The sequence below is a fragment of the Capsicum annuum genome, chromosome 2 (assembly GCF_002878395.1).
Source record: "Capsicum annuum cultivar UCD-10X-F1 chromosome 2, UCD10Xv1.1, whole genome shotgun sequence".
Lineage (NCBI taxonomy): Eukaryota > Viridiplantae > Streptophyta > Magnoliopsida > Solanales > Solanaceae > Capsicum > Capsicum annuum.
The window spans coordinates 102614549-102636725 of record NC_061112.1 but is presented as its reverse complement, the minus strand read 5'-3'; the positions used below and the strand labels follow the sequence as shown (position 1 = coordinate 102636725).

Here is a 22177-nt window from a genome sequence, read left to right as displayed (position 1 = left end):
AACCTTGGTCGAATCGATCATAATACCATCCTTAGACACCACGTGTCCCAAGAATGCCACAGAACTGAGCCAAAATTCATACTTTGAAAACTTGACATATAAAAGTATAAAAAAATATGTGTACTTTTGATCTAAAATTTTTATGTTTTTTACATGCTTGATCAGCCTGAGTGGGAGAGAAATTTGGTTTTCATAGTGTTCTTGACAGTTCAACGTATGGGACAAGTACATTCAGCTCTGTTGGTGAATATGGCAAATGTTGCTACAATCTGTTCATTCAAATTGAAGTCAGATTTTGCGCCTTTATGTACATGAAAAAGAAGGCCAACCCATATGAAACATCTCATATTTATGCATCAGTGGGTAAGGTTGGGGTGTGATGTAGGCAGCTACCTTGACACAAGCATAGGTGGTTGGTTCAACGGCTTGAACTCATTGACCTATAAATCATATGGAGACAACTTTACGTTTGCTCCAAGGATCCCCTTCTTTCTTTATGTACATGACAAGATGAAAGGAAATAACAATTGTTCGTACAATCATCTGGTACTACAACAAGCTATTGTCTAAATTCCACCCCTTGTGCTCTTGTTTTGCATCGCACGTTTTCATTCTATGATCTAGCTTTGGTTAATCTGACTAAATGACATCAAAAAGACTGTTGTATTGGGTATATACAAATGTTATATTTTCTCTCAAGGACTTTGCTATTTTAGTTATACTGGTACTTTCATCAGCTAACAAGTTGCTGTAAACCAAGATAATCATTATGTTTTTAATGTATCTGGTAGTTGAAAAATAGTAGGAACTATATGCTACATGAATTATTTTTAATTATACTTGCAAATAGCGAGCTAATATCCTTTACGGGACTTATGCTTTATATCTCAGATTTACAGTCGATCATGTTAGTTTACCGGGTCTTTTAGCGCAATCGACACAAGCTAACTACACGTCGGTGGAGAAAAAGAATGTACTAATTAACTACCATTAGATTAAGACAACTATTAAAGAATATTTTTTTGATTTAGTACTTAAAATTTTGGAGTAATCGATAAAGTTACTGCAATGTGACTAGGTCACAAGTTCAAGTCATAGAAATAAACTCTTGACAAAAATACAAGGTAAAATCACATAAAATACAATTTCATGCGCATAAGAAGAGTTTTAGTGCACTGTACTAGTACTTGTATATCTAGATAGATATTATATTATATACAGATATAATTATACTTTATTAATCAACTTGTCATATTTCAAATGTTTCTAAATTTTAATTATCTCTTTTTTACTAGATATCTTTATTTTTATGGAAAAGGGTCTAATGTACCCTTCAACTATTGAAAATGGTACACAAATACCCCCCTCCACCTTTAGGCTCAAAAATACCCTTCCATCTATGTATTTGGCTCAAAAATACCCTTCTACTTAACAGATAAATGATTAGGCTCCTAACTTAACACGTGACAACTTTTTATTGATTTGAGATTTAATTAATTAATAATTCATTATTATTATTAATAAATAAATAATACATTTGGATCCCACTACCCAACCTAATTAAATACCGATCTACCTAAATACCTAAATAGAAAATTCGTTCCTAATATCAAAAGGGGGAAACCCTTTACAATGTATCTTTTTTGTTTGTCAAGAAGAGAAGTTGTTGTATTAAGGTTAGTGGGGAGGGGGGGTTGGCACTCCTTTCATCTGAAGGAGTAACAAAAGAGTTAGTCAGGGCTACAATCCGACCCTGTGGGTATGATGAATTGTTTCCATTGGTCATTAATAGACACCAAAAGCAATGTTTAACCGGACGTGTAAAAGTTTTTCCAGTGATATCATCTTGGACATAGCTTCATACAAAAGAAGGTGGCATTGATGTAGAGATCGGGTTTTCTATGAATTGCATGTTTGACCCTTGCTTAGCTAGTCGATCCGCTACTCCATTTTGCTCTCTAAAAATGTATGTGAGGAGCGCTTCTCCTAGGTCGATCATCAATGACCTGCACTCAGAAACAAGGTTGTGATATAAAGGATGATCCTTTTAAAGGATTTCAATAGCAGTCGTCGAGTCAGATTTAATTTCAAAGTTAATAATATTGTGATCTTTGGACAGCCGGAGTCCTCAGTTAATGGCTTGGAGCTCATCTATGACAGGGTTTGTGTGTGGGAGGTGTTGGTAGAAACCTAGGATCCAACCCCCAGTATGGTCCCTAAAACCCCCACCCAATCCTCCAAGCCTAGGATTTTCTTTCGCAGAACCATCGGTGTTTAGATTTATAGTTCCTAATTGAGGGGGGTTCCACCTAATGCTGATGGTATGTTGAGTGTGAGTAAGGTTTGAGTTTGATATGGCAAGAATGACAAACTCAGTGGCATTTGAAATGGCTCTATCATTGCTGGCTAGATTGTGCTTATTATTGAAAAGATTGTCATTCCTGGTAAGACAGATTTCCCTTAGGCAGTGAGGTAAGATGGTGCCCTACATTAGCCAAGAGTTAAAAGGTTTGGAGTTAATGCTCTCCCACCATATATGCTAATTGGTATCATTAATAGTACTCCAGGAAGTGGGGGTTTGTAAGTACTTCTTTGGACAAGGCTCTCCCAGAATTAGTTGGCATTAGTACAAAGAAAGAAAATATGGGTTGTGTCTTCCTTGTTGTGGTTGGAAAAATGGCAATGAGGGGAACATTGATACCAATACATTGAAGATAACTACTAGTGGGGAGCCTTCCATGCATAAGGAGCTAGAGAAAAGTTTTGGTTTTGTTGGGAGCTTCAGCTTTCCAGATTATGCTGAATTTTTTGTCTACGAAATTGATGGTATTTTAGGAGTTGAGACAAGAATACATGGTGCCGGCTGTGAAGGTTCCAGTAATACTGAGATTCCAAAGAACTTTGTCATCGGTGTTTTCCTTCAGGGTGACATTATGGCTGAGAATGATATCTTGGATAGATTTGGGAATTTCAAAAGAGAGCTTATTGAAATCTCAATTTCCCCCTACCAGGATGTCTTTAACAGTGGTGTTCAGGTCCTGCCTATTTAAGGGGCCTTGAAGGATGCTGTATAGACTATTAAGTTGAGGAATCCAAGAGTCTTGGTAAAAGTTTACCCTATCTCCCCTGCCAATTCTCCATTTAATGCCCAAAAGACAGTCTTTCCACCCCTTTCTGATGTTTTTTCAGGTTCTAGAGGAGGGGTTTTTTGAAGGGTTTTAGCTGTTAGTCTTATAGTATTAGCAAGAAGAGTTTGACCCCAAAGGCTTGTTGGTTGATGAAACAGTCTCTATGCTAGGCCAACATGGAGAGCTCTTTTTTTGAGTTCAGTCTTGTGGAGTCCCAAGCCTTCAAATTTCTTGTCAATAGTCGAGGTGTCCTAGTTAATGAGGTGAAGCTTCTTTTTGTCATTGTTGTTCCCCCAAATAAAGTCTCTTTGGATTTTATTTATTGTTTTAGTAATTTTGTTGGGGATTCTGATGTAGTGCATCAGATGGGTAAGCATTACAGCAAGAGTTGATCTGGCTAGGATAGATCTACCAGTCATGTTAAAAAGTTTGGTTTTCCAGCCTACTAGCCTAGAGTTCATGCTATCTATGATAAACTAGAAGTCACTACTCTTGGGCTTGCAAGAGAAGATAGGGTAACTAAGATATTTGCCAAAATATTGCCTGGGCTGAATGTTAAGAATCTGAGTAAGTGGATTATCACTTAGGGAGTACAGTTAGCAGAGTAGATAGCCTTAGACTTCTGACTATTGATGGTTTGGCTAGAAAAAATGGAGAAAATTAGGAGAATTTTGGCAATGGTGTGGCTATTTTTAGTGTTTGCTCTATCCAAGAGGGTGAGTTCATCTACAAAGGATAGGTGGGAAAGCTTAGGACCTTTGGGAGAGATGCTAATGGGGTTTCAGTTCTTTTCTCTAACCTCAGCCTCTATTTCTCTTGAAAGTCTTTCCATATATATGATAAAAATATAAGGGAAAAGAGGGTCCTCCTACCTGATACCTCTTGATAGATTAAAGAAATTAGTTCTTCTGCCATTAACCAAGATAGAAATAGAGGAAGAAGTGATGCATGACAGAATGAGTCTGGCAAGGTTGTCAGGAATACCAAAAAATAGAAGGGTATTTTTTATAAAAGACCATTTCAGTTGTCAAAAGTTTTTCCAAGTCTATCTTAAGATTCATACTGGCCTTGTTCCCTTTTATTTTTTTGAAGTAAGTGATATACTCTTGAATTATGATACCCTGATCAGAAGCCCTTCTATTGGCAAAGAAACTAGCTTGGGTAGGGCTGATGATGCTTTGAAGGATGGGTTTTATTCTATTGTCAATGATCTTGGTGACAATCTTGTAGCTAGTGTTGTAGAGCCCAATTGGTCTAAAGTTTTTCAGGTTGGAGGCATTCCTACATTTTGGAACCAGGCAAATGAGAGTGGTGTTGTGTTCAGCAGGCATGATGTTTTTGTTAAAGACTTCCTTGCAGAACACTATGGTCTTTTGACCAATATCAGGCCAGAACTTTTAATAGAAGAGAGGATGAAGTCCATCAGTCCCAGGAGCTTTCGTGGGCTTGAAGGATTTGATAGCCAGGAGGATTTCAGTATCTCTAAGGGGTGCAGCAAGGGATCTTTTCAAATTCTTAGAGATGGCATTGGAGTCACAAGTAGGAGTGAAATGAGAGTTGGGGCATTGAGTATGGCTGGATATGTATATATTGGTGAAGTATTGTAGCACCTGCGCCATAATGACATCACCCCCTCTATACACATTGCCTACCTCATCTACCAGTTCATTTATGGTGTTCCCTCTTTTTCTATTAAGAGTTGATGCATGAAAAAGGAGGTGTTTGCATCACCCTGATTGAGCCAAGTAATCCTAGACTTTGTTTTACAAAATCCTCCTTACACTTAAGAATGGAGTCAAGCTCAAGCATCAGCTCATTTTCCAGGTTTTGCAAGAAGTTACTAGTATGGTAGGCGTTGGATTTTTGGATGCCATCAAGTCTAGACCTAATAATTCGTATTTTGGTAAAAATATTGCCAAACACTTGGTGGTTCCATTAGGAAGCTTGGTGTTAAAAGGAGGTGATAGCTTGGTAAAGATTTGAGTTATTGTTAAAACAGTGCTTCACCATATTTGGAAAGGAGTCATGATTACACCACATGGGCTTAAACCTACAGGGCTTATTAAGGGTACCTTGAGGCCTGTTGCTTAAACATAATAGGAGGGGACAATGATCAGACTTGGTTCTGGGAAGGTGTGTTACCAAGCTTTCAGGGAAATGTCTTATCCAAAAGTCATTGGCAACACATCTATCTAACCTTTCTTGGATAAGGGCATGTCTATTTCGATGCCTCCTATTGGTCCAAGTATACTTACAACCCCTAAAGCCTAGGTCAATCATATTTCAAAGGTTTAAGCAATCCCAGAACTGACTAACTCTATTGTTATTAATGGGGGCCCCTTTAAGTTTCTCCTTCGCTTTAAGGACCGCGTTAAAGTCCCCACCAATCAACCAATCCCCTTTGTAGTTCGAGGAAATTTGACATAATTCCTCCCAAAGGGTAGTTCTAAGATTGTGGTCCGGACTAGCATAAATAACATAGAAGAGTCAAGGAGTGGGATCAGAGTTTACCTTGATGATGGTGTGGATACCCTGGGGGGATATTGAGAAGTTCTGTAATTTGACAGTATTTTTCTTCCACATAATTACTATACCTCCCTTACGACTATCAGCACTTGACTCCATGTGAGAGTTATAACCAAACATCTTAGTGAAATTGGTGTGGTTAACCATTTTTGTTTCCAAAAGAACAAGGACGACTGGTCTATGCATTTTGATTAGGGCATCGTAGTGACGCTTAAAAGATGGACTGTTAGCACCCCTAGTGTTCCAAATGATAAAGTTCATTGAATTAGTTAGAGGTGTGGGGTGGTTCAACAATGGTTTCTTCCCTTTGACCATCCTGGATTGCTATTCTTTATCCAAATATGGACTTAGGTAGACAGTTGTTGGGGTAAGGTTGGTCATGTTCCTCAAGATCAACTTGAATGTTTTCATCTCCCTCGAATAGAGCACTATAGTAACTGTGTTGGAGGGCTCTTTTAACTCTTTTCGAAGTGGCCTTCCTAGCGTGAAGAACTCTGTTGGTGAATCCCCTAAGGTTTCCAAGAGTTGCTCTATTTCCACGTTTGACCTCTGAATCTCTTCCAAAATTGAGGTTTGTGTTTCTCCTTGGTCTCCTACCTCTGTTGTTGGTCTGGGCATTGGTTTGATTGGTGGAGACATTGTAGTCTGATGGTGTCCAAGGTACAAATGTTAGTGTGTCCAAGTTCGACAGGTAGAAGCTCTCTGGGTAGTAAGGTAGGTGTTTGAACACATGAGTCATGAGAGAGTTAAAACTCATGCGAGTTCATGATGTTGAGAGAGCCCAACCTCTAAGCTTACATCATGGTTTGGGTCCATACCTAATAGCCCAGGCCCTACACTATGTGATCCACCTCATCCTTGATTATTTGAGCCATCCAGGCTGGGTCTTGAATCATTAGTACAATGGGTTAATCCCCGATTATGACACAATGCGATATGGTCTTCCCTTCCATTACCAGCTCCGCCCAAGATGTTGGGATCCTGTTCGGAGGGTGTGGCTCTGAGACAAAGACTAGTGGTTCCTTCAACAGTGATTGGGAGGCCATTGGAATCAGTTATGAGTTTAGAGTATTTTTAGGTATTATTAAGGGTAATGGTGACTTATTCACCACTAATATGGGGAGTTGAGTTAATGGACATAACCGAAATGGTCATGTCAATCAGCTCTACATGATGATTACCTCTATGTTGGGCAGCGTTAAACTTCCCAAAAGACGCAGAAGACGGTAGCCTCCATTGGAAGGGAATTAATGGTGATGGGAGGTGTGGCCTTTGGTGGGCCCCCAAATTTATTAGCTGGAGGGGATGTTTTCTCTAAGTTAAGAGAAGGAAGTGAGTAGTTGAAGTTATTAATAACCTGTTCACGTGTGTGGTGTACAGGTTTGACTATTTTCAGCAGCTCTTGCAGGCGCGTGGGACGACCCATAAGCCCATTTTGCTTTTCTATTTTTTATTGGTGGTGGAGATGGCTTCTCAACTGTGATGGTTTTCCCCAAGGATGAAGCACTATCCTTGGTGTTGGGAGGTAACTGTTCAGGGCATGGGAATTTACCTGGGATACCTATCGTCATCGTTACCTGATGTGGGTCAGCTTTCAAAGAAGATGATTTCCCATTACTGCTCGATCCTCTATTCATTTTGTATTTCCTTTTAGGGAAGGAAACGATGTGCCCTTGTTGTTGATCTTCTTCTTCTGGGAACTTGCTGATGCTTGGTTGTTCCTTGTCTATGGTTGATTTGTTGTTATTATGGGTATAGTGTTTTGCTTGGTGTCCCAACAGTCCACAGGATGTGCAGAGAAGCCCATCCCCTTCATAGATGATTTTTTTTGGGTATGATTACAGATGGTTACTTGTTTCTCTAGGGGGACCCTTAGGGGTACTTGAATGCAAATTCTGGCATATATTCCTCTGAGGGTCAGTGAGGTGCACTAGTCAATTTTTAACAATGTTTCGAGTGACGATCCTATCAACTCCAACACTCTTTGGTCGTAGAATTCTGTTGGCAGCTGTGGGAGTCGCAGCCAGATGGCCGTGTGGGTTTGGGTTGCATCCTCGGGTACAAAACTCGGCTCCCATTGTCGCACCGACAAAAAATATCTGGTAATGAACTAGGGACCACCATGTAAGGCTTTTATTGCATTTTTTGGTTTGCTGAACTTTGCCACATAAAAATCACATTCGAGATCAATCAAGATGAGTGGTTCCGCCAGCTTCCAAAGCTCTGTCAACTAGATTCTCAGATAATTATATGTTAATCGCTTATTCACCAGCTTCACAATGACTGAGTGTTGCCAAGGGCGATAAATACGCAGCTTTTCTTCTTCAGCTAGCTGTATCGATTGGCCCTTGTTGGTACTATTGACTATGGCTTTATTACTAGTGTAGTTGTAGCTCATGTTTATGTTGTTGTTTTTGTTCATAAGTTTATCCTTGAAACTATCTTTTGGGGTATCTTGAGGATTGGTGGTAGGGATATCAATGGTCATTGGGTCCGGTGGTTCCGATGGCATTGGTTCTGATGGCTTCTCCATTAGTCTTACAGAATTGTTCTCCTTACTGTCGCTTACACCGTAGAAATTAAAGAAGTACCTCCTTTACAACGTATCAATCAGTCTCTCTCTTACTAAAAAAATCAGAAACTCTCTTCAAAATTAGAGACACGACTTCATTAATCAGTGCTCTGGTGGTCTTCTCCAATTAATCTCATCAGTAAAATAGTTCTATTTTCAAGTAAGGACTGAAGAATCCATTAATCTAATGTTAGGGTTAGTTAGTGTCTGTTTTATCTTAATATTGTATGACTTAATATTTGTTTAGTTGAATGTATTTTGTAAATTTTTATTGTTTCATAGGCTTCTCTCTTTATACGCCTGTAGTTAATTTTTGTTTCCATTGTACTATAATGTTGTCCGAAGTTAGGGTTTTCCATATTTTCAATGAAACTTTGTTTTTAGATGCTTTTTTTGAGACTTTTTCTGTTTATTTCATACTCATTGTGTAACTTGTGTCTTCATTTTGTGCATTTAGAGTTGACATATTAGGTGTCGGTTGTCGGTTTGTTATATTATTTTCTCTAGTTTATCTCTTTTTTTATATGCCTTTTTAGGGCTTTTTTATCTCGATTATGTGCATTTGAAAGGCATATCGGTAAATTTTCTAAATCGATGGTCCCTTTTATGTTTGTTTTCGCCTTTTGGGTGCTTATATCCATGTGAATTAGGCATGAGATATTGTTTTTTTAATGCATATGGTCCCTATAATTTTGCTCTTTTGTCGACACATTCAAATAATGTTTAATTTCCTAAAGTTTAATGTGTGTATTCATATAATTATCTGACAAGTTTTTTTTTATTGTTTGCCATGAAAAGTTATTGAAGAATGGTTGATAAAGTGGACTTGGTATCTAATTATGAGGAAAAGTGGGTCCTATCTCCTCAACTAGTCTACATCAAAAATTGAACTAGTCTTGGGAAGGATATGATGTTGATATGTTGTCATATATTGATATATGTACAGAGTTTATAGAAAAGTTTGGTTTTAAGATTGTGAAGCAGCTGCTAGTAACAGGACCTACTGGCAGGTATTTTGTGCTTAGAGATGATTCAAGTATTAGAACACTGCAATCTATTCTCTCCTATAATTTTAGAGTGATTCAATTATTTGCTGTAGACGAGGGTAAAACTACTGTCATAGCTCCAAACATCTCTCTTATTAATGAGCCTAAAGTGAATGCAGGAAATATAGGAATAGGAACCAATTGTGAATCAAATGATGAGAATGATGATAGTGAATCTATTCCTAGTGATTACAATAGTTGAAGAGTTGGAAGTGTTTAGGAAGGAAAAGAGTAGAGAAATCACTGACAAGCTAGATAGATTCTTAGAGTTGGAAAAAGGTATATGCTTTAAAGATCTTAAAGAAGCAAAAAGAATTGTGAGCTTTTATTGTATTACTAGTAAGGTTGGACTTCAAGTTGATAAAAGTGACGAAAATAGATTGAGATATGTGTGTGATGTTGGATGTCCCTTTGAGTGTTTAATTTTTGAAGATAAGGATCAGGGGTTCAAAATTAAGACCTTCAACATAGAACACACATGTTGGCCAGTTTTGAAGAATAGAAGAGCTACTCAAGATGCTTTAGCTCACTACTTCAAGAAAAAAATCCAAAATAATCCAAATTACAAGGTCTCAGACATGAGGCAAGATGTAAATGATAATTTTTCGTTGAATGTTAGTCTTTCAAAGATGAAAAGGATCAAGAGGCTCGTGTTAGAGAAATTGAAGGGTAGCTACATTGATGAATTCAATAAGTTGGAAGTTTATGCTCAAGAATTGGGGGATAGCAACCCTGGTACTGATGCGATCATAAATATATCTAAAGAAGCTTTGGAACAAGGAAAGGAAAGATTCTTAAGAATGTATGTATGTATTCAAGATTTGAAAAATAGTTGGAAAGGAGGTTTGAGGCCATTTATAGGGTTGGATGGTACTTTTTTGAAGGGGATATGCAAAGGGACCTTATTGGTTGCACTTGGACAAGATTCAATGAAACACTTCTATCCACTTGCTTGGGCAGTGGTGGATAAAGAAACAACTAGAACTTAAAAATGGTTCGTTGAGTTGCTGAGAAATTTTTTAGAGTTGACAGATGGTGAAGGAGTGACATTTATGTCTGATATGCAAAAGGTAATTCCTATGTAAATAGTACTTTAATTTTCTGCTTTTTAGTTGAAATTTTATTAACGTTCTTTGATGTTTATTGTTATAGGGGTTGATGGATGTTGTTACTCAAGTCTTTTCCAAGGCACATTATAGATGGTGTGTAAATGAAGAAATTACTATGGTGGTCTGCTTGGAGCACCTATGAAGAAGAATTTCATGATCAATTGAAGGACATGGGTAGCGTTTCTGAACAAGCTGTCGAGGATTTGTTATAGTATCCTGCACAACGCTGGTGCAGAGCATATTTTGACACAATCTGCAAGAATCAAGGATGTGATAACAATTTTACAGAGTCATTCAATAAATGGATTCTGAAGGCAAGGGCACAACCTATAATCAAGATGTTCAAAAATATTAGAATTAAGGTAAGTTACTGTTTTACTCACTTCACTTATAATTGCAGTTTTTTCAGTTTCATTTTAGTTGAGTGTTGTGTGTTTTTTCTTTACTCTTTTCACTATTGGAGATGTTTAATCATAGTTTTCACTTTTATATATGCATATAAATGTTGTTTTCTTTTCAGTTCTATAGCTATATATGTATGCATTTTTTTGCACTTATAAATGCATTTTTTTCATCTTTTACTCAATTCACTGTTCATGATGTTTAGTAACTTTTTTTTCACTTTTATATAGGCATATAAATGCTGCTTTTTCAGTTTTATATAAGCATATATATGTTTTTTTTCAGTTTTATATAGGCATATGTATGCAGTTTTTTTAAAATTTTATATTATCGTATTGTTGTGTTTTTTTTTCACTTTTTACTAACTTCACTATTGGGAATGTTCATCCACTTTTTTTTCACGTTATTATAGGCGTATAAATGCTGTTTTTTTTAGTTTTATAACTATATATGTATGTAGTTCTTTAGTTACTGGCTTGCTTAATATCAATATTTGTATATGTAGGTAATGAATAGGTTGAAAGAACTTGAAGAGGAGGGCAGAAAGTGGAAAGAAAATTTCAGTCCGTATGCTATGAACTGTATAATGATTACTTGATCATTGCATAATTTTGTCATGTTCAGTCTAATGGAGACCAAGGTTATGAGGTGGTTGAGGGTGAAGATCGACATGTTGTGAATCGTGCTAGGAAGAAGTGTACATGTAGAACGTGGGACTTGACAGGTATTCCATGTCCTCATGCTATTAAAGCCTATCTTCATGACCAAAAAGAACCAAAAATTTATTTGCACCCGTGTTATTCAGAAGAAACTTATAATTTGGTGTATATGCATAAAATACAACCTGTTAGAGGTGAGAAATTCTGGAAAATTGATCCTTCTCATGCTATGGAGCCACCAGAAATAGTTAAAATGATAAGTAGACCAAAGCTTAAGAGGAAAAGAGAAAAGGCTGACGCAAGGAAGAGGGAGGGGGTGTGGTCAGCTTCAAGTAAAGAACTGAAACTGACATGTGGGCATTGTGGTGAAACTGGTCACAATCAAACAAGATGTCCTTTGGTAAGTAATTTATCTTTACTTAGTCAATAATTACACTAATTAATCTATCATTTAACTACTTTATCAATTTTTTTAGCTTCAAAGATTAGCACAAACAGCTCAAGATGTGCCTGTTGCAGCACCCCTAGCGAGTCAAGAATCTGTTGGAGGCTTCATGCCTACTTCTGATTTTATTGCTGCTTCCAGTCAACTGACAAGCCTCTATGCTGGATCTTCAAATTCAACGACAAATGTCAAGGAATCTGTTGAAACTTCAAGGTCCAAGGAAAATTTCAACCAATCCAAGTAACTTGTTATATTTTCAAGTGTGCTTTCTGATGAAGATGATGATGAATCCGAGGAGGATCAGCCAATTCTAAAGTCTAAGGCAATATCTGAAGAAAAGACTAGGCTTCAAGCAAAAAAAATATTGATTCGACTAACTGGTACTAGGAGAATTGATTTCAAAGGAGATGAAAACGGTGTGAGTATACCTACTAATTTGCCATATTCACCAAAAAAGTTTACGTGAAAAGGCAAAAAAGCTACGACTTCAAATCAGTTAACAATTGAAAAGGAAAAAAAATGGCAAACTAAAGATAAAGAGGGGCAGCAAGCAGTAGGAAAGAAATGACTGCATTATCTAGTTGTTTTATAGTTTCACTGTTATGTAATGACATAAAACAAATTATATTTTGCTGCTTTTTTATGTTAATTAGATTTGAAAGTTGTAAATGGGAACAAGTTACTGGTATTTTATAGTTTTTGAACAATACCATTATATGAGAATGTTATTGTGTGCTGGGAACTAGTTTTTTTTTTTAACTTTAGTGCATTTTCTACTGCTGCTTGTTAATAGTTTAGGTGCAGTTTTTTGCTTCTGTTTTGTTCCAATTTTATGATGTTTTGGTTCCAGTTTTATGTTGTATAGAAAAGTTTTTACTTTAAGGCATTTGAATAACAGTCACTGAATTCAAATTATGGCTAAAACATTTTGTTGCAAGTATAAATATGTTGGCAAAATTTGAACAAGTACTAAATCAAGTTCTTATAGCCTTAAAATGAGTATATAGATAGCTTTGATAACATAAATCTCCAAAACATATACTTACATTAAACACAAAAGTAAAATCAATCAAAAACCTTTGAACTAGTTCTTGGAGTTCCAATGTACTATAAGCTATGTCAAATCTCCAAAATATACTTACATTAAGCACAAAAACAAAATCAATTAAAAACCTTTGAGCTAGTTTTGGAGGTTCAATACTATGAGCTTTTGTTGAAGTCTTCAGATTATAATTTCTTTCCATCGGTTGTTCGTTTTTCTTTCTTCACCATCAAAACCACATCTCACGGTACTCGAACCTTGACCAATTAAACCATATGTATGTGTAGAATAGGAAGACACAAAGCCAGGGTGTTGATATTCGAATGGGAAAGAAGGCCATTCCATTCCATATCCCATGGCTTTCTATTGTCCATTGACTCTCTCCTTCTCTTAGGCAAGTTCTGGACCTGACAGTAGATCATAACCATCAGGATACTAGATATTCTTGTCATCAATAGGTATCAACTTCAAAATTGCCGCAACAAGCAGGCTTGCAGCACCAAGGAGAATGAGCAGCCATAATTCCCAGCCGAGTGGTGTTGTGCTTGCAAACGTGCCTAAGAACTCAACGATGATAAAGTGAAAAACAACACTGGCGTCTGAACCTTCGAGTCTTAGAATCTGCTCTCCAGCGAAATTGAAAACTAAAAGTATAGCCACTTGAAAGATACTTTGTTCAATTATATTTCTCCACATCGTGTTGGAAATCAAACTCACTTCCCTTCCAACATGAGACCTACTCATTAGTCTTTCATGAGGTGGTTCAGTGGCCAACGTTATTGCACCCAAAGTGTCCGAAATAAGGTTGACCCACAGCAACAGAACCATGGTAAAAGGGTGGATCCTGATATGTTATAGCTATCAGTTCTCACTTATCTACAATGGCACATACGAATCATTAATGGAAAAACAAACGAAGAACTCTTAAAGAACATTGACTACCTGAAATGCACGTGGAGATTAAATTGATTATCAGAGTGACAACGTAGATTGTCAGCTGAAAGTGCACAAACTTTTGAATATTTATGTACACAGAACGACCCCAGTTAGCCACATTCGCAATTATGCTAAAGTTGTCATCAAGCACTATAATATCAGCGTTTTCTTCAGCATCCTGATAATGTATTTAACAAAAGAAATGTAATGAACAACTTAAAATTGTCAACAATCATCGATAAGTAGTAATATAAGAAAATGGCAAATTAACATATTAATCTATGATAACAACAATTTACAAACATTGGTTCCTGCTATACCCATAGCAAATCCAATATCTGCCTCATGGAGAGCAGGAGCTTCATTTGTGCCATCACCAATAACTGCCACAATTTTGTTAAACATACCTCTTGGATTATTAACCAACACAAGCGTGTCTATTAGTAATGATCCAAGTGATCGCATTCAATATTGTAGCATTTCAGGAACAATTCATTTACACCGCGTGAATCTGCAAGAGTGAGATCAAACAATTAAGAGTAACTCTAGGAATTAAATGCCTCATTTCATCAGGAGTTCTGTTGCGAAATTCTGGACCTTCAATGGCCAAACCATCAGCAGTTAGTATCCCGCATTCTTTTGTCCACTGCTAAAGAATTGGATCCTCAGCATTGTTTGAGTACTCAAATATTCAGATACAGCCTTAAGAACATGTGAACATGTGGGCCTGGTTCACAACAAAATCGGCTAATTCTTCAGCAGTGGGCAAATGTGATTTTGAATTGGATTTGTGGACGGCATAGATCTTTTGGACAAGTAAGCAGGTCCCAGGAGCAACCTCTCTCGCTCAATCATACTCACGGGTCACCTAACTCCACAATTTTGTCTAGGAATTACGGCCGATTTTTTTTCGTGATGAGCTATATATCATCTACAGGTCTATATATTTAGAAAAGTCTATCCTATGTGGATGGCTAAACAGGCTTGAGAGCCTAGTCTCTTCCTCATAATCATACTTACGGGTCACCCACCTTCACAATTTGACTCCTTTTTGGCTTCACTCATTGGAATTGTGCTAAAGACAGAATAGACGTCAGCTACCACAAACATTATCTCCTTCAATACAGTCATGTTTATAAGGTACCTGACCAAGCATATAGAAGTTGCATCGAGAACTAGCCTCTAGTGCTGTGGAGTCACCTCCGGTTTCTTGCTGGTTTTCATTACCAAAAGGCTCTTTTTGCTGAGACATTTCATTGACGCCAATATTTACAGTATCTATCGTATTGGTTTGGCCACTCAAATTGCTTTTACCACCATCAACCTCATTCCCCTGCAATATTTCAAAATGTTTACTAATTCAATTTACTAGGCAATAGAATAACTAGAACAGCCAGCATGCCACCTTCATTGGCCGAATCAGTGAGAACTATAACGTTTTTGAGCTTATACCTTGACCATTCGCATAGTAATTCCAGCAGCCAAACAATTTTTTACTGTGTTCCTTATCCCAGGCGAACTTGTTGAGAAGAAGATGTCGACATTTAAAAAATGATTTGGAGATTTAGCAATTGAAAGAAGAAGTTATTGTTCTTCTTTCAACCGAAGAAAAAGGATCATTGTTCTTCACCGATGAGGTTCAAAATCCGACAGTAGGAGAAAGAGTGATTGAGCATACGTTGTCAAGAGGTTGTCCCCTTTTTATATTAGGACCGAATTTTCTATTTGGGTATATAGGTGGATCGGGTATTTTATTGGGTTGGGTAGTGGGATCGGGATGTATTATTTATTTATTATTAATAATAATAAATTATTAATTAATTAAATATCAAACCAATAAAAAGCTGCCACATGTTAAGTTAGGAGCCTAATCATTTATGTGTTAAGTGGAAGGATATTTTTTTAGCCAAATAGAGGGATGAAAGGATATTTTTGAGCCTAAAGGTAGAAGGAGGGTATTTGTGTACGTAGTCGAAGGGTATATTAGATCCCTTTCCGTTATTTTTATATTATATTATAAATAGGCAGAGATGTCAACTCTCAGAGAAGAAGACGAAGAAAGAAAGAAAAGTTCACCAATATGGGGTTGTGGTGCAGTGGATGGTCTGCTTCACCCTTAATTAGAGGTTCAGGGTTTGACTCTGGGTATGGAGAAAATTCTGTTGGGAGCGCTGACCCTGGATATGGAGAAAACTCTGATGGGAGCGCTGCCAGAAAACTCTGTTGGAAGCGCTATAACCTTAACGGATCTGCAACGTTCATTACATTCATTATTTTATATTTTATCCGTGACAAGGAAAATAAATAGTAAATGAATAAAATGGGTTGAAATACAAGCATTTTGAAGAGGAAACAAATATAATGAACCGAGTTATCCACATTTCCCTCCAATAAAAAGTTAGTTGGTCAACAAAAATCATACAAATAAAAATATCTGCAACTGCACCTAATAGAGGCTAAAAACCTCGACAGTGGACAGTGATACCTCTCATCTTCACCATTCCCAAATCCCCCTTTTTCACTAACCCTAACCCTAATTCCTCTTCCATGGACTTGCTTTATTCACCAATGGTCAAATGCATTTCGCCTCCATTTACTTCTTTCACTCATCGACCACTTTCACTCATTTCAACCAAATGTTCAAATGGACGTCGATTTTGGAAGATGTGTTCTGCTTCCACTTCAGATATACTTGTTGATGGTCGTAAATCTCTTGAAGTTGCTAGTAAGAAAGAGGATGAGTATGGGGACTTGAAATCTTGGATGCACCAAAATGGACTCCCTCCTTGTAAAGTTGTTATTAAGGATAGGCCTTCGAATAATGCTAAGCATTTGCCTATTCACTATGTTGCTGCCAGTGAAGATCTTCAGGTACATTTCGTATTCGGGTTGATGATTTTTTGTTGTTTTTGGATCCATCTTGTATCCGGGTTGATGATTTTTTGTTGTTTTTAGGTCCATTTCGTATCCAGGTTGATGATTTTTCTTTGTTTTTAGGTCAATTTAGTATCTGGGTTGATGATTTTTCTTTGTTTTTTTTTCCTTCTTGTTTGGGGTTAATTTGTGTTTTCTTTGTTTCTTGACGAGGTGAGGTCAACTTGTGCTTTTTTGCAGGCTGGTGATATTGCTTTTTCTGTTCCGGATTCTTTGGTGGTAACGCTTGAGAGAGTTTTGGGAAACGAGACAATTGGTAAAGTACACTATCCGTTTGCTAGTTACTTCATCTTCCCCGTTTTGTTTGCTATATGAGGAGTCAAACAAGATTCTTTGGCTATTTTAGTATTGAACTAGTAGTTATGTAGCTTGTAAGTATGTACATTTTATTGAAGAAAGAAAATCATGGAATTTTATTGAAGAGAGAAAATCATGGAACAATGTCTAAATCCCCATGAAAATTAGATGCAGTGTCCTTTGTACCCCTCAACATCATTCCTTTGGGATGGAATTAGTAAATGAAAACTGTGTTGATTACTGACTCCCTTAAGTTAGAGAAAGGATTTGCTCTCTCCCCTCCCACCTGCACCCAGCCTTGGCGTTTCATTTTACTCTTATAAAGTCTGAGAGTAGGTTGGGGCGTCGATAGAAACAATTCAAGAGATTCTAGTTTAATAGCTTGTTTGGCCAAGCTTCTAAAATCAGCTTTTTTTGAAAAATGTTTTTTCTCAGAAGTGCTTTTCAAAAAAATAATCAGTTTGTGTTTGGTCAATAAATTTAAAAAGCACTTTTGAGCAACAATTAGTGTTTGGCTAAGCTTTTTAAAAGTGTTTCTAAGTGTATTTTTCTCAAAAGTGTTTTTTCAAAAAAATGTTTTATTCATGATAACCGTGGTGTTCGGGCCAGTTTGCGTGCACCTCGACTAATTCCACGGATCCACCAATGCTAGAACAGATCTCTGTTGGGAATTGAACATGAGACCTCATAGTGCTCAATTCAACTTCATTAAACCACTAGGCCACACCCTTGGGTGCCAAAAAAGTGCTTTTTAGGAGAAGCTACTTTTTTTAGCTTCTAAAAAATCGCTTTTTCTCCTCCACAGGAACACTTATTTTCTTTCCAAAGCCTGGCCAAACACCTCATTTTTCAAAAATAAGCACTTCTTGAGAAAAAAATAAGCACAAAATAAGCTTGGCCAAACAGGCTTATAAGTAGCGTTTTTCAAGTGATGGTTGGCCAAGAATGCTTTGTTGAAATAATGGGCCTTTTAATACAAGATGTATTTCATGCTGGCAAAATAGAAAGTTGATTAGAAAAGTTCACTTTACAGCGGTATTCTTGACAAACAAACAAATTGTGTAAATCCGCATAAAAATTAGATGCATCGATTCTCGTACTCCTCAACATCTTTCTATTTGGACAGAGTTAGTAAAGTAAAAACTGTGTGGATTGCTGACTCCCTTAAGTTAGAGAAAGGACTCCTCTCCTCCCACCTTGCACCCAACCCTGGCTTTCCGTTTTACTCTTCTGAAGTCTGGGAATTAGATGGTGCAATGGATAGAAGCAATTCAAGAGAAATCTAATTTTAATAAATAGCTTTATGCAACTGATGGTTGGCCAAGAATGCTTTTTCTGAAGTAGTGGGCGTTTTGTTACAAGATGTATAATTTGTCTTCAACCTGGCAAAATAGAAAGTTGATTATAAAAGGTTGTTTTACAGCGGAACTCTTGACAACAAACAAATTGTCTGAACTAGCCTGCTTAGCGCTTTATCTAATGTATGAGAAGAAACAAGGAAAGAAGTCGTTCTGGTACCCTTATATAAGAGAACTTGATCGCCAGAGGGCAAGGGGCCAGCTATCTGTGGCATCACCACTTCTGTGGTCAGATGCAGAACTCGATTACCTGACAGGGAGTCCTACTAAGGTATTTTAAATTTCCATATGCTGACAGATATCAAACGTCCTATCTTCATCCCTAAACAAGATTTTGGTGAAAATTTAGGCTGAAGTTTTGGAGAGGGCTGAAGGGATCCAGAGAGAGTACAATGAGCTTGATACTGTCTGGTTCATGGCTGGATCACTATTTCAGGTTTTCTAATTCGTTCTATTCTGATATTTTCTCATTTGTGCACTGTTGCACTCATCTTAGCGATAAGCCAGTTACCTGATTGATTCTGATGTTAACAACATTCTTTCTTGTGCAGCAATACCCATATGATATACCCACTGAAGCATTTCCTTTTGAGATCTTCAAGCAAGCTTTTGTTGCGGTGCAATCATGTGTTGTACATTTGCAGGTTTGTCACCCTAGCATTTTATTAAGTTTACATTTCTTGTAGCTCTGTGTAAGTATGACTAAGCCAATTGATGTCCTTATCAAAGCCAGAAAGTTAGTCTTGCCCGAAGGTTTGCATTAGTTCCATTGGGACCACCATTATTATCCTATTGTAGCAAGTGCAAAGCAATGTTAGCAGCAGTTGATGGTGCAGTGCAACTGGTCGTTGATCGCTCGTATAAGGCAGGAGATCCAATTGTTGTGTGGTATGTAATCTGTCCTCTACATTTTTTGTTAGTATTCAAGCTTTTCTTTCAACTCAGAACACAACTAGGATGGCACTCCTATTTGGTGGAAATACAAAGAACTATTGGTGTACTCTTTTTTGTTTGGAATTTTCACCTTTCCTATACCTGTTGTCTGGCAAACGATCTCTTAGCAATATGTTACTGCATTTTTGTAGGTGTGGACCACAGCCTAATTCAAAATTACTCATTAACTATGGGTTTGTTGATGAAGAAAATCCGTACGACCGTCTTATGGTGGAGGTAACATTTATTATTTAAACCAATCTTCAGTCAATTTCATTAGTTCTTCAGTTTGAAATAATTGCCTTTAATACAATTCAGGCAGCATTAAATACAGATGATCCTCAATATCAAGACAAGCGACTGGCTGCTCAGAGGAATGGTAAACTATCAGTGCAAGCTTTCCAGGTAGAGTTCTCAGTTTGAGGAATTTCTACAGTGATTTGTTTTTAATTTGAAGAGTTCTAACGTTCCCATACCACAACAGGTATGTGTGGGAAAAGAAAGAGAGGCTGTGTTGGAGATGCTTCCCTATTTGAGGTTGGGATATGTTTCAGATCCTTCAGAAATGCAAACTGTCTTATCATCTCAAGGCCCTATTTGCCTGGTAAAATCTTCTGGCTGCTATAAGCTTCTTGGTCATGTCCTATGTGAAGTGGCGATTGCATGGACCCAAAAAAAGGAGAGATTCTTGTGGACTTTAGTTTCTTCTCTTGTTAAAATAACCGGCGGCCATTTCGTAATAATGACGTGTGATATCTTAAGCAGTAATTCAGACAATTTAATTTCAGTATGAACAGGTTGAAATCATAAAAGGATGCTACCTACTGTCTGTTTACATGTGGCAATTGATGTTCATTAGTTTATTGATTCCTGCCAAGTGCAGAATTGCAGCTTACTTTTACATGTCGTTTAGTTGTTGATGTAGTTCAATAGTTTATCATGTCATGTAGCATGGAGAATTTCTTGCTTTTCTAAATGTGGAGTTTGATGCTAGTAAGAGAAGCTTGATGTCCTATTTTATGCATATCTTTCTCTTCAGTTTTACAAAAACTTATTTCGTGGCATCTGGCACGTAAGAAAATTCTCTGGGTAACACAAGTGTGAAATGAGAAGGAAAAAGATTCAGAGCATCCCAACTAATCACTTAAACCACAATTTAAAGAGGCTGTTATCCAGTTACATCTTAACAAAAGGTGAAATTCTTACCTCTGTTTCTTTATTAATGCAGGTGAGTCCTTGTATGGAAAGAGCAGTTCTTGACCAGCTAAGTGACTATTTCAACGCAAGACTGGCTTGTTATCCGACCACTATAAGTGAAGATGAGGCTTTGGTAATCTCATAAAGCTTTTAGAGGTTAAACTTTAATCTAAGTTCATCATCATGAGTCTAATATCAGTTTACTTCTCATAGTTGGCTGATGCCGATTTGGATCCAAAAAGGCGAGTTGCCACACAGCTTGTCAGGTTGGAAAAGAAAATTCTAAATGCTTGTCTGGAAACTACAGTGAACTTCATAAATCAATTACCTGATCACTCTGTATCTCCGTGTCCGGCTCCTTTTGCTCCAATATTGAAATGATAGGTCTCTCTCTTTTCAATCACCTCCTCTTCCCCCTACCCCTTAACCCCATACTATTTCTACATCAATTATTAGTATAAATGTTATTATTATTATTATTTTTTTCTGAAAAGACATTTAATTGCAGAGATTTTGGATGAATCGTCATTTAAAAGCTGTGGATAGATTGAGCTTTTTTTTCAAGTGTATTGATACTAGGCTAAGTGCCAATTAGACTGCTCAATGAGGTCAGTGAAGTTGATACGTCAACTCTATCTATTATGTTCAGAATGACTGTTGGTGAATCCTTTATTAGAAATGACTGGGTGTTGGTGTACTGATGATTTTGCTTCAGATTTAAATAATTTTATTCTTATCATATCTTATAATGAAACACAGAACTGAGAGGAATAAAATGATTACAGTTATGTAATTTGATCTTATCTGTCTATTAGAAAGCTATATTAAAATTTAAGGCCATTGGTCCAGAAAAAGAAATGGAATATGGATTTCATGAAAGTGATGTTGGCTTAACTTGAATTTCTTTAAGTCAAGTGTCACTTCTTGGCATTTGTCAGAGATAACAAGCAATCAAAATTTAATATTATGTTGGCATAATTAGGTCTCCTGATACTGGCTTTAAATTTTCCCCAAGAAGTTGAATTTCTGCAAAATACTATCCTCTTTTTGATGTTTAAGCAAGTGGTGAAATTATTCGCTCTATGCTTAATGTGGATTTGCTTGTGGTTCTTTCAGGTGGAACTTATAGGCAGGGTAGTTTAAAGTGACAGAACAAATGGAGTAATCCAAAAGGATATAAACATTAGCTGTGTACAATAATGCTGGCAGTTCTATAAGATCCATCAAAGAACAATGCTTTCTTCTCTTCATTGTCATTCTCCTTGAGCCCCTAACTGTGTATTAGCCTTCTTTATCTTCGCCTACTTTTTTTCCCGTTTCCCTCTTTTTAGTTCACATTGAGTTTAGTGCTGGTGCATTTAGGTGTATAAAGAGAAGATTCTTATTTGATGCCGTGCATCATTGTGTTAGCCATCTATGTGATGTTAACCATTCTATGTAAATATCGTTTTTGATGTACCATATTATATCTGATTCTCTGGTGTATATGATGTAATGCACTATGAACATGTTGACAAATTGATATTGTAAGTTGGACACCACACTTATCAGGGATTTTATTACATTAGTGGATGGACGCAAAGCTAGGATCTA

The 22177-nt window shown here is 37.0% G+C and overlaps 2 protein-coding genes and 1 pseudogene across 2 annotated transcripts; 2 read left to right on the top strand and 1 right to left on the bottom strand.

Moving 5' to 3' along the window:
• Positions 1 to 9850: 9850 nt before the first annotated feature.
• On the top strand, positions 9851 to 12131 carry LOC124896225. Its single transcript, XM_047407756.1, has 6 exons — positions 9851 to 10142; positions 10296 to 10342; positions 10425 to 10502; positions 10594 to 10743; positions 11408 to 11842; positions 11919 to 12131. Exons 1-6 carry the CDS (start codon positions 9851 to 9853, stop codon positions 12129 to 12131), a joined length of 1215 nt encoding a protein of 404 aa, XP_047263712.1.
• Positions 12132 to 13124: 993 nt separating this feature from the next.
• Positions 13125 to 15581, bottom strand: LOC107858846 (annotated as a pseudogene).
• Positions 15582 to 16183: 602 nt separating this feature from the next.
• On the top strand, positions 16184 to 22045 carry LOC107858847. Its single transcript, XM_016703650.2, has 13 exons — positions 16184 to 16736; positions 16980 to 17055; positions 18520 to 18725; positions 18804 to 18890; positions 19006 to 19098; positions 19188 to 19342; positions 19540 to 19624; positions 19706 to 19792; positions 19872 to 19991; positions 20616 to 20717; positions 20798 to 20968; positions 21093 to 21192; positions 21701 to 22045. The coding sequence occupies exons 1-11, from the start codon at positions 16413 to 16415 to the stop codon at positions 20963 to 20965; spliced, it is 1503 nt and encodes a 500-aa protein (XP_016559136.1). The 5' UTR covers positions 16184 to 16412; the 3' UTR covers positions 20966 to 20968; positions 21093 to 21192; positions 21701 to 22045.
• The last annotated feature ends 132 nt before the right edge of the window (positions 22046 to 22177 follow it).